The following is a 12268-nucleotide window of genomic DNA, read 5'->3' as shown; positions in this document are numbered from 1 at the left end:
TGCAGAAGAATGAAACTAGACCAATCTCTTACACCATACACAAAGACAAACTCAAAATGGTCGAAAGATCTAAATGTGAGATAGGAATCCATCAAAATCCTAGAGGAGAACAAAAGCAACAACCTTTTTGACCTTGGCTGCAGCAACTTCTTGCTAGATACATCACCAAAGGCAAAAGCAAAAATGAACTGTTGGGACTTCATTAAGATAAAAAGCCTCTCCACAGCAAAGGAAACAGTCAACAAAACTAAAAGACAACCTACAGAATGGGAGAAGACATTTGCAAATGACATATCAGATAAAGGGCTAGTATACAAGATCTATAAAGAATTTATCAAACTCAACATCCAAGAAACAATCAATCCAATCATGAAATGGGCAATAGATATGAACAGACATTTCTCCAAAGAAGATCTATACATGGCCAACAAACACATGAAAACATGTTCCACATCACTTGCCATCAGGAAAATACAAATCAAAAGCGCAATGATACGATACCACCTCACACCAGTGAGAATAGCTAAAATTAACAAAACAGGAAACAACAAATGTTGGCAAGGGTGTGGAGAAATGGGAATCTTCTTACAGTGCTGGTGCAGCCACTCTGGAAAACAGTATGGATGTTCCTCAAAAAGTTAAAATAGAGCTACCCTATGACCCAGCAATTGCACTACTAGGTATTTACCCCAAAGATACATTATGAAACAACAAGACACTGCACCCCAATGTCCATAGCAGCAATGTCCACCCCAGCCAAACTGTGGAAGGAGCCACAATGTCCTTTGACAGATGAATGGATAAAGAATATGTGGTATATATATGCAATGGAATATTACTCAGCCATGAGAAAGGATGAATACCTACCATTTGCTTCAACATGAATAGAACTGGAGAGTATTATGCTGTGTGAAATAAGCCAACTGGAGAAAAACAATCATCATATGGTTTCACTCACATGTGGAATATAAGAAATAGTGAAAGGGACTGTAAGGAAAAGGAGGGAAACTGAGCAGGGAAAAATTAGAGAGGAAGACAAACCATGAGAGATTCTTAACTCTGGGAAACAAACAAAGGGTTAAAGAAAGGAAGGAGAGTAAAGGGATGGAGTGACTGGGTAATGGGCACTAAGGAGAGCACTTGATGGGATGAGCACTGGGTGTTATATTAGATGTTGGCAAATTGAATTTAAATAAAGTATTTTTTTAAAAAGAAATATAAAATATGAATAGCCCTATGACTATTTAAAAACCAGAATCTGGGCAGCCGGGGTGGCTCAGCAGTTTAGCGCCGCCTTCAGTCCAGGGCATAATCCCAGAGACCCGGGAGTCCCATGTCAAGCTCCCTGCATGGAGCCTGATTCTCCTTCTGCCTGTGTCTGTACCTCTCTCTCTCTCTGTCTCTATGAATAATTTTTTTTAAAAATCTTAAAAAAATAAAATAAAATAAAAAATAAAAACCAAAATCTACAAAGAAAACTCATGGTCCAGATGGCTTTACCAGCAAATATTTGAGAATAAAACTACATCAATCTTCAATAGTGGTTCATTAATTATAACAAATGTAAACTAACATATGTTAAGAATAGAGGGAATTGGGTGCGGGATATATGGAAACTCTCTGTACTACCCTCACAATCTTTCTGTACATCTAAAACTATTCTAACATAAGAAGTTTACTAAAAATTTAAATATCCTAAAATTAAAAAAAAAGAAGACTACACTGATCTTGCATAAACTCTTTCATACAGTAGGTAATAGAAAATTTTCCAATCCATTTTACAAGGCCAGCATGACACTGATATCAAATCTGTCAAGGACATTTCAAAAAAAAGGAAAAATTATTTGCCAAATCTCATTCCAACACATAGCTCTCACAAATCCTAAATAAAACATTAGCAAACCAAATCCAGCAAGGATAATGCATTATAATGAAGTTGGGGTTATTCCAGAAACACAAGGTTTATTTAATATTTGAAAATAAGTCCATCTATTTCCTTATTCAAAGAGTAAAAATGATAACCTCATTAGATTCACGAAAAATATTTCCTAAGATTCAACATTTGTCTTTAAAAAAAAAAAAAAACAAAACAAAACCCACAATGCCTGGGTGGCTCAGCGGTTGGGCATCTGCCTTTGGCCCAGGGCGTAATCCCAGAGTCCCAGGATCGAGCCCCGTGTCGGGCATCCTACATGGAGCTTGCTTCTCCCTCTGCCTGTGTCTCTGCCTCTCTCTTTCTCTCTCTCTTTCATGAATAAATAAACAAAATCTTTAAAAAAATAAAATTTTAAAAACCCCTCTAGGAACTATAAATAAGGTAATGTACTTTATCTGAGAAAGAACTACAGTAAACGTAATTAAAGGCAAAGAGTAAAAGGTATCCTTTTGAAATTGGGGACAAGAAAAAGATACCTACTCTTACTATTTTTATTCAACATTATACTAGAGGTCCTAGACACTGTAATAAAAAAAGGAAAAGATATACAACATTTGAGAGAAAAGGTGAAATAAAACTCTCATTATTCACAGATAATATGATTGTGCACATACAAAACCAAAGGAATCTACAGAGGGTTTATTAGAATCAGGGACTTTAATAAGACTTCTAGGTTTAAACCAAATATATAAAAATCGACTGCATTTCTATCTACCACTAACAATTATAAAATGAAATTTATGTAATGATGCAATTTATAACAACACTGGAAATATGAAATATCTAGGAATGAGTCTAATAAATGTTTAGGGCCTCTACAAAAAAATATTTTAACACAATACTGATAAAAATAAAAAGCTCTAAAAAATAAATAAAAAATAAAAAGCTCTAAAATAAATGAAGGGGCTATGTTACATTCATGATGGGAATTCAACTGTAAAGATGTCAATTCTCCCCAACTGACCTACTGAGTCAATGAAAAACTAATCAGGGGATCCCTGGGTGGCCCAGCGGTTTCGCGCCTGCCTTTGGCCCAGGGCGTGATCCTGGAGTCCCAGGATCGAGTCCCAGGATCGAGTCCCAGGATCGAGTCCCAGGATCGAGTCCCATGTCGGGCTCCCGGGCTCCCGGCATGGAGCTTGCTTCTCCCTCTGCCTGTGTCTCTACCTCTCTCTCTCTATGTCTATAATAAATAAATAAAAATAAATCTTAAAAAAAAAAAGAAAGAAAAACTAATCAAAATCACAAGAGATCTTTGTTAGTTTTTTTTTAAATTATCAGGCTCATCCTAAAATTTACATGAAAATGCAAAAGGCCTTGGTGAGGATTGAAAAAAAAAAGGGAACCCTCCTGCATTAGTGGTGGAAATGTAAACTAATACAGCCACAGTGGGAAAGAGGGTGGATGTTCTTCAAAAAATTAAAAACAGAAATACCATCTTGTCTGGTAAAAATTCCACTACTGGGTACTTATCCAAACGCTATTTTGAAAATACAAAGGGCTAAGAATAGAAAAGATCATCTTAAAGTTGGGAAGATTTGCTGTATCAGATATGAAGATAGAACAATTAGGATAGGTGGCACTGGCATAAGAAAAGACAACGAAAGAAAATGAGAGAAAATAACCCAGAAACAGACACACAAACATGGACACTGGATTCTGTGACAAAAGTGGTAACACAGAGCAATGGAGAAAGATGAGGCTTTTCAATAAATTGTGCTGGACAACTGGATATCCACATAGGAAAAAATCCAACTTGACTTCTTCCTCAAACCAGATCTAAAAATTATTCCACATGAATTTTAGTCATAAATGTGGAAGACAAAAAAAAAAAACAACAAACAAATGTTCAGATTTAGGCCATAGGTTCTTGTCTGAGATCCCCTAACCCATGGGGCCTGTGGATAGAATTCAAGATATAAAAGGTATTTCTGATAGATCCTATATCCTCTCATGTCTTAGCATTTTAGTGTGCCAAACCTAAGTGACTGTGTCTATATTTTTGACTGAGGTTTTCTAGGAGTTGTTTTGAGTGCTGAGAATTAATGCCCTGCCCCTAACTAGCTCCAACCAACAACTGATATATATGAGGAATATGGGTGAGGAACAAAGACAATGTTGTGAGGAACCAGTTACCTAGAGATCCAAGTCTGTTAATTCCTTGGTTGATAACACTCCCTTTATGAAGCACCTTCACTTCCCTGCCTCAAAACCAATATATTTCTTGGTGATCATTCCCCATATTAATTATTTATACTCGAATTCTTGTCTCGGGATCTGCTTCTTGAGAAACTGAGACATCTGAGACCCAAAGTTACCATGAACTTGAGTGGTGAAAAACAATTACTTCTCTATTTTCATAACTGCTAACTGGAAATGCTAAATTCCAGTTATGCATATAAGCAACAAACCAAAGCAGTGTTAGTGGCACCCACGACCTTGTCTCCAACAGAAATTACAGATATTTTAATATTACATGACAGCTGCTGTAAATATCTCAAAATGTTTTTTACATCCCTTGCTACTTTGAAATTGTGAGTTATTAGTAACTACTGAAATGCATGTGACTGCAGTCTTTCTGCCTATAATATTGTGCATTCTTCCTGTCTATTATGTCACCTGTTGAGCAACTACCTCTGGGCCAACTAATTACTCAGCCAGAAAACAGTTAAGTGTTCTACAACTAGAGATCAACTCAAAAAGGATGAACTCTTGGAAAACCTATTCTTGCCTTGTAGTGTAATATAAAAGTTTTAATTTCATATACAACAACTATGTACAATTAAACTTTACCTTGTGATTTTTAAACGTCATTTTTTGTTACTGAAGCATTAACTAAGAAGTACACAAATGATTATCAAAAATTTATTTTTTTATATCTTGATGCTGTATTTCAATAACTTTACAGTATAATTTTTGTAAGTTCAAAACCATGCAAAACTAAACATTATGCTATTTGGGAATGTATACATGTGAAATTATTTTAAAAAACAATGAAATAACTGTAAAATTCAAGATTCTGGTTGTCTGGTGGGGTAGGAAGCAGATGATGCAAGCAAGAAGATAAGGAACCTATCAGTTTTATTGTTCTTTGCCCCAAATTAGATGGTAGGTAAATGTGTATTATACTACATATACATATTTCATATATATTCCTTTATACTTATGAAATATTTTGTAACTAAAATGAACATTCATAGAAGAAAAACTTCTTGAAAATTAACATGTGACAGCAGAAAAAAATTACTTCAAAGTTAAAGTGGAAAAATGCTCCAGAATTTAAATTAAAAAAATGAAGAAATGAAAAAACTGGAAGAGAAGAGAAAAGGTAAATTAGAAGATCAGTAAAAAACGATCCACCTCTGAGTTAAGGAGAAATTCAGAAAGTGAAACCAAGAGAACATGAAGAGAAGGAAAAAAAAAAAAAGAAATAATACAAAGTAATCTCCTGAACTGAAGAGTTTTCAGATTAAACAAGCCTACCAAATTACCTGAGCACAAAACTCTTTTTCCCTTAGAGGTATACTCTTAAAGTATTTATATATGACTGACTCATCCACGACATCATCTGGAAATCTCAGAACATTAGGAATAAGGGGAAGGTTTTTAAAACCTACAAACTGCAGATGGGCGGGGGGGCAGGGGGGCAGAGTGGGAGGGGGGTGCCATCCTAATGGCACTGCACTTCTCAAATAGCAACTCTGGTGGCTAGAAGGCAACGGAACCAGGACGTAAAATGTTATGAGAGAAAATTTTCAAACTAATTCTATGACCAGTCAAATCAAGCATAAAAAAAGAATAATTGTGTAGGCTTATAACACCTTAAAAAATTTTGCCCATTCACCCTTCTCAGAAACTTACTTAGAGGGTATCTCCATCAGAGCAAGGAAAGAAAATAAATGATGCTAAGAAACAGGGCAAAGAGAATCTCCTAAGGTTGGTAAAAGAAAATTCTGCTATTTTAAGCTTGGAGAGTAACTAAGCCAGAGTAGGGCAGAGAGAACACACATTTTCAGGACCCCCCCTAGGTGGGGTTACACCGAGAGGAGATCCAAAGACTGTCAGAGGTTTGCAGATGAATTAAGTATGTAGAAAATGAAGCAAATAGTAAAACAAAGTAACTGGTAACTCCAAAGTAATTGTTCTGTGAAGAGTACTTTACCCAATCTTAATAATGTGAACATTTACCCAAATATCATGAGCTATCTACAGCAGGAAGATAGGAGGAAAGGAAGTGAACATGTGTATGTGGTAGAAGTGGAGATGGGGATGGGGCAAGCAGCTAAAGGGCTCAGATCTCAGCTTCCATAGTAGGAAGGCAAGAGGAGATACATAAAACAAAGGAAAAAAAAGTCAAGAGACAGGAGCATAAGCAAGTTGTTTAGGAACATGAAAAGAAATACCAAAATACGCAATTTGATGTATAACTGCCTCCAGGACACAGAAATTAACAACAGGGTCAAAAAAGTGCTTCTTTTCATTGTGAATCTAGTAGTACTATCTCGCTTTTTAAGTTACTTACATATACTGTTCTTTAAACATAAAAATTAATTTCAAAAAATGTAAATGTTAAAGAAAGGTTAAATAATAACAATAATAATAATAATAATAATAGCCATTTATTTTCCCAAGCACATACTACCTATGGGAAACATGCCAGATTCTTTCACAAATACTATTACTATTCCCTCAGGTCAGTTTTGCAAAGTAGGATTATCCCAATTTCACAGACAAGAAAACTGAAAATGAAAATAAAAAAGGAACACTTTTAAATGTTTTGTTTCTTTTATGTTTTATTTGGTCCTTTACCTTTCCAGCAGTAGCAAAATATTCACCATCAGGGGACCATTCCATCAAATGCACAGATACTGAGGTCCTAAAAAAACCAAAGTTAAACAGTCAGCATTTTAAAAATCTAGAACACTGTATATGTAAATGGTCAAAATCTATATATAAATGGTCAAAATAAGATTTTCATAACTAGAGTGTTTTCTAAAAATAAAAAATTTCATCTCCCCCAAAATATAAATTAATTAATAAAACTAATCTGAAGTTTACTTTGGGGGTCCAAAGAATACAATCAACATGCAAAAAAGATATCTTCACCTATATGTCCTACCAACATCTTAAATATCACATGTTAAAAATTGAGCTCACCATCCTCCCTGGCTAATCGCTCCCCTTCACATAATCCATATTGTCAATGGTACAGCCATTCTTCCACTAAAGAACGGCTGGCAACTTTCATCACATCTTCCCCTTCCCCACCCATATCTCATCCATTAATGAGTAATTTCACATGTCAACCTTATCTACTCAAGTCCTGAGGTTATAACTATGCAAATATGTTTGTTTGTAAACAATCAACTGCAACATAGACTGAAGGGTAATATTATAATGGGTTTTGGTTAGAAAAGGTCCACTTCCTAGGCTTCTAAATGTAATAGTACTATCACTGTGGAAAGGGAATATATTTTAGGAAGCTTTTTTTAAAATTAATGAACAAAACAATTCAGATACTAACTTGCACTGCCAGATGCACTTCCAATCATTTAAAACTGGAGGAATTTTATTATCAATTTCTTCCTCCTCTTCCAGAATGTCACCTCCTGGAGGAGCCCACAGCTGAATAGAATCAGTTGCTGTCAACAATCTGTTATCTGAAATTTAAAGAAAGTTCTGATGAATAAACAATAATTATATGGAGAAAGAAATGAATATGTGGGCTTGTCTCTAGGTCTATAAACTATTCTGCAAAGAATAAGCGATACCAAAAAAAAAAAAAAAAAAAAAAGCGATACCGTCTATGAAAAATAGTTGGGGCATATCCATTTTAAAGTTCTAAGAATCCACTACCCAAGAAAGAGTAGTTCTCGGGAGAGACATGAGAACAAAAAAAGAAAAGATAGTACTGGCAAAGGGCTATTGTATATCACGTAAATCTTAAAAAAAAAAAAAAAAAAAAAAGTATAATAACAAACCCAAAAAGTTCTGATATATAAACACAGAATGTTCTCAGGATATACAACTTAACTAAAGATTAATGAAATTTGTTTTTCTACGCAGACCATAAAAATTACCCTCATTAATCATGACTGTAAAAAGAGGCAACAGCCATTATCATTAGAGGCTTCTAATCTTTCAAATTTAAAGACAATTAATTTCCTAAAACACAAATAATAAAATGAGATAGGGGTTTTATGGGCCCTATTTCTGATTTTATTTCAGTAACAGTAAAGTACAGCACACGTTAACTAAGAAAACAAATCATCACTGTTTCTTGGATTAAGACATTCAAAGGCATAGGAAAAAGCACAGAATAGTAAATTAAGCACTGTACAAAGCAGTGCATACCAACACTTATCCACTAGCAAAAAATAAATATACTGATCACTTCCTTATTATGAGACTATATCACATTGTAATCATACATTTAAAATCCACATTTACTCTTCATAATCTCTAAATATAATCATTAAATACCTTGAGGGTCCCATGCTAAATTGTACGTCACAGAGCTCAAAAAAAACTGCCCAGTTTTAAGCCACTGACACTTGAGTTGCTGAAACATAGAAAGAAAAAAGAAAAACATAGGTTTTTTAAAGTAATTTCCACAAACACTACCACTGTATAATTTTCTTTGACTTAAGACCTTATGATCTAAAACAAAGATGTAGGGCAGCCAGGGTGGCTCAGCGGTTTAGTGCCACCTTCAGTCCAGGGTGTGATCCTGGAGACCCAGGATTGAGTCCCACATCGGGCTCCCTGCATGGAGCCTGCTTCTCTCTCTGCCTGTGTCTCTGCCTCTCTCTGTGTGTGGGTCTCTCATGAATAAATAAACTAAAAAATATATTTAAAAAATAAAAGATGTAAATACTTCACTATTATATTAGAAATATTGTTTCTAAAATAATATCCAATAGTTCCACTTATCATTTATTCTACCATAACAAGCGCGTGCCATACCCAAACAAAGCATATTATCTCAGGCTTCCTTCCATGTCTATAAACACATTCTCATACTTAGGATATGCTGCTTCTCTCTCCTCTACCTGCAAAACGCTATGCTTACATCAAGATCCAGCTACATCATCCCTTTTGCAGGGTGGCCTCTTCTGGACACCCTGGCAGCACTCAGCACTCTATATTCTACCATTATAACAGTGGTCACACTGGAGAATAAATAAGCTTGTGTCCTGGGTGCTGTAATGCTGGAACGTATGCAGATGCTCAGTAAATGTTTGTGAAAACAAAATAAAAGCACATTAGAAAGAAATGTAAATTATCATAATCTGATGGACTCAATGTCTAAAATAAAACTAGATATAGTTCCCAAAGTCAGTAAATTTGAACTATACAATATATACAATCCACAAACCTATATTACACATGTCATATTTATTTGAATATTCCCACATTTTTTTCCTTACCATTTACATTCTAAAAGTTTTAAAAAGATTTAAAATGTAAAAAGCAAAGGCCTTTCCCATGAAATACAGTAAGTAAACAAAGTTCAGACATTTGTTTGTGTAAATAAATATAAAATGTCCTTTTATGAAAGTATAGTGTAATGTAAAGCCATGTCACCCTAGGCAAGTTCTACATTAATTGCTTGGCAAGTAATAATAGTTTAATAAACAACAATTCCCTCTCTACTCATATTTTTTATATACTTAATACTTCATTCAAGATATCATGACTATTGAGAATAACTGCAAAACCTGAATTTCATTATCCAAAACTATTTAAAATAATTGCAAAACCTGAATTTCATTATCTAAAAATAATTTTATATTTTTTAAAGAAAATGCTTTTTTTTAACCCCACTGCTGATCAAACAAAAGTCAAAACAGTATTTCAAACACTGATTAACATCTATTTTTAGAGTAATAATCAAATCATTCCTAAAACTAGAGAAATCCCTAATAGTCTTTTCTTTAGCATTTCTCACAGTGCAATATGTGGGCCAACTCCACAGCAGAAATTTTGAAGATGAGACCTGAAATCTGAATTTTAATATGTACCCTAGGTGACTCAAGCACTCTAAGATGTGACATCCACTTCCTAATACTATCATATTTTAAATTGCATCTATAAATTTAACTTAAAAACCGTTTTTTGAAATATGAAAAGAAATAATCAAATACATATATTTAATGAAAAATATCAAATCTACTTTTTGAATGTATTTATGAATATTTTTTTAATTTACTACTAACTATATATATATATACTCTTGGCATTCAGATTTCACGCTGGTACTTTTGACTATTCATGAGTGATAATGGCGTTTTAATGTCCATAGTAATTTTTTAAAGGTTAACAATTCCAAACATATAAGGTTTTCTCAATTTTAAGTGGAATTAAACATAGCACCAGAATGAATCTGAATGGTTCTCAATGTAATATGCTAGACCACTTAGCTGATTAGTTTACCTAGTTCCTAACTCCTTCATTAAACAAGTATTTATCTACTTTTTTATTTTTAAAGATGTTATTTATTTATTAATGAGAGACACACAGAGAGAGAGAGGCAAAGACACGGGCAGAGGGAAAGGAGGTTCCCTGCAGGAATCCCAAAGTGGGACTTGATCCCAGGACCCTGGGACCATGACCCGAGCCTAAGGCAGATGCTCAACCACTGAGCCACCCAGGAGTCCTAAACAAATACTGAGAAGCATCTACTATGTTCCAGATCCTGTTCTAAGTATTTCAGAAGCATCGGTGAACAAACGAAACAGAGTTCCATACATACCCTCATGGAGTTTACACTTTAAACAGTAAATAACAAATAAACAAGATAAGTGCTATGGAAAAAAAGTTAAAAATAGGAGGATGGGGGGATAAAATAAAGGTGGTAGAAGCAAATGGCAGTTTTTAAAATGGGTGGACCCCCACTAGAAGGTATTACTGAGCAGAGATTTACAGGATCTGCAAGAGCGGGCCCTGAAGCTAGCTAGAGAAACAAACTTTCCAGAGAAGAGAAAAAACAACGTAAAGACCCTAAGAGGGGAAAAGTAACTGTTCAAACAACAGTGAGAATGCCAGTGTGGTTGGAGTGACATCAGAGAGGACAAAAATAGTAGGAGTTGAGCTCTGAGAGGTCGTAAGTGGTTACTGAAGTAAAGAAAGGCTACGATCTATTCTAAGGCTTTTTGGCTTTGAGGCTGAGAGAAACACGGAGTTTTCAGCAGAGAAGTGTGTCATGACCTGCTGCTGAGAATAGAGAAGGGGAGAGAGGAACATAAAACATAGAGACTATGCTAGTAATCTAGACAAGAAATAACAGTAGTTCAACTAAGGTAGATCCAAATTAACACGGGAAATCTTTTTTTAAATTTTTTTTTATTGGAGTTCAATTTGCCAACATTTAGGATAACACCCAGTGCTCATCCGCCAAGTGCCCCTCTCAGTGCCCATCACCCAGTCACTCCAACCCCCCGCCCACCTCCCTTTCCACTACCCCTTGGTCATTTCTCAGAGTTAGGTGTCTCTCATGTTTTGTCACCCTCATTGATATTTTCACTCATTTTCTCTCCTTTCCCTTTATGCCCTTTCACTAATTTTTATATTTAACACAGGAAATCTCAATTAGCAGTACTGTAGAAAACTGGACTTCTAAAATATCTATATCCCTAGTGAATGTAAAAGATCTTACACCATATGGCACCAGACCAACTTCACATGGATATTCACCTTCAGCCCTAGCTTCTAAGGAGCTCCTTACTGCTACCCACTGGATTCTACACTTACCTCTAAAAAACGTCTACTACCATTTAATACTTACACAATTTCTCTTGTGAGAATTTATGCCCAAGGGCTCAAAAATACAAACAGCATTACCGTATGAAGCTGCAATCTAAAAAGAAATGCACAAAGCATTAACATTTAGGAAAAGAAAACATCCTTTTCACATTAATAAATATATAATATATATAATACAATATAATATATATACATATATATAATACAATTACATATAATACAATCCCAATATAGTATTTATGATTTATTCCATTCCATAAATATAAGTGAAAAAGTACTGGACTTAAGAATCTCTTCTTCGTTGCCAAAATTCAGCAGGCTTTATTTTACATATCAAATACCAGGTTGATCTGTTCAAAGAAATCATCCTTTTCTATAAGAATTTTTTAAACATAGGAGCAACTTTATTAACAAAGATGCATTTCAATGGCACATCTGTCAGAGATTTCATAATCCAGAGAAAATAATATAAAAACCATGAAAAGTAGTAAAAGACATAAAAAAAAAGACATCAAAAAAACAGGTATGCAAAATATATCAAATAAAATGACATTAATTATACCACAA

At 34.6% G+C, this 12268-nt stretch overlaps 1 protein-coding gene across 4 annotated transcripts in view; it reads right to left on the bottom strand.

Annotated features, from left to right (window-relative positions):
* The window catches only part of DMXL2 (Dmx like 2), a 156873-nt gene that overhangs the window by 109214 nt on the left and 35391 nt on the right, over positions 1–12268 (bottom strand). For all 4 annotated transcript variants that reach the window (XM_055319683.1, XM_055319685.1, XM_055319684.1 and 1 more), the window contains exons 3-6: positions 11724–11795; positions 8420–8498; positions 7461–7596; positions 6746–6812 (exon numbers count right to left, since the gene is read on the bottom strand). In XM_055319683.1, coding sequence (XP_055175658.1) covers positions 6746–6812; positions 7461–7596; positions 8420–8498; positions 11724–11795 — 354 coding nt within the window. The remainder of the gene's footprint in view (positions 1–6745; positions 6813–7460; positions 7597–8419; positions 8499–11723; positions 11796–12268) is intronic.

This window comes from Nyctereutes procyonoides, unplaced genomic scaffold (assembly GCF_905146905.1).
Source record: "Nyctereutes procyonoides isolate TBG_1078 unplaced genomic scaffold, NYPRO_anot_genome, whole genome shotgun sequence".
In the NCBI taxonomy this organism is placed as follows: domain Eukaryota; kingdom Metazoa; phylum Chordata; class Mammalia; order Carnivora; family Canidae; genus Nyctereutes; species Nyctereutes procyonoides.
Note: the sequence above shows the minus strand (reverse complement) of the source record. Positions and strands in the feature narration are given on the sequence as shown.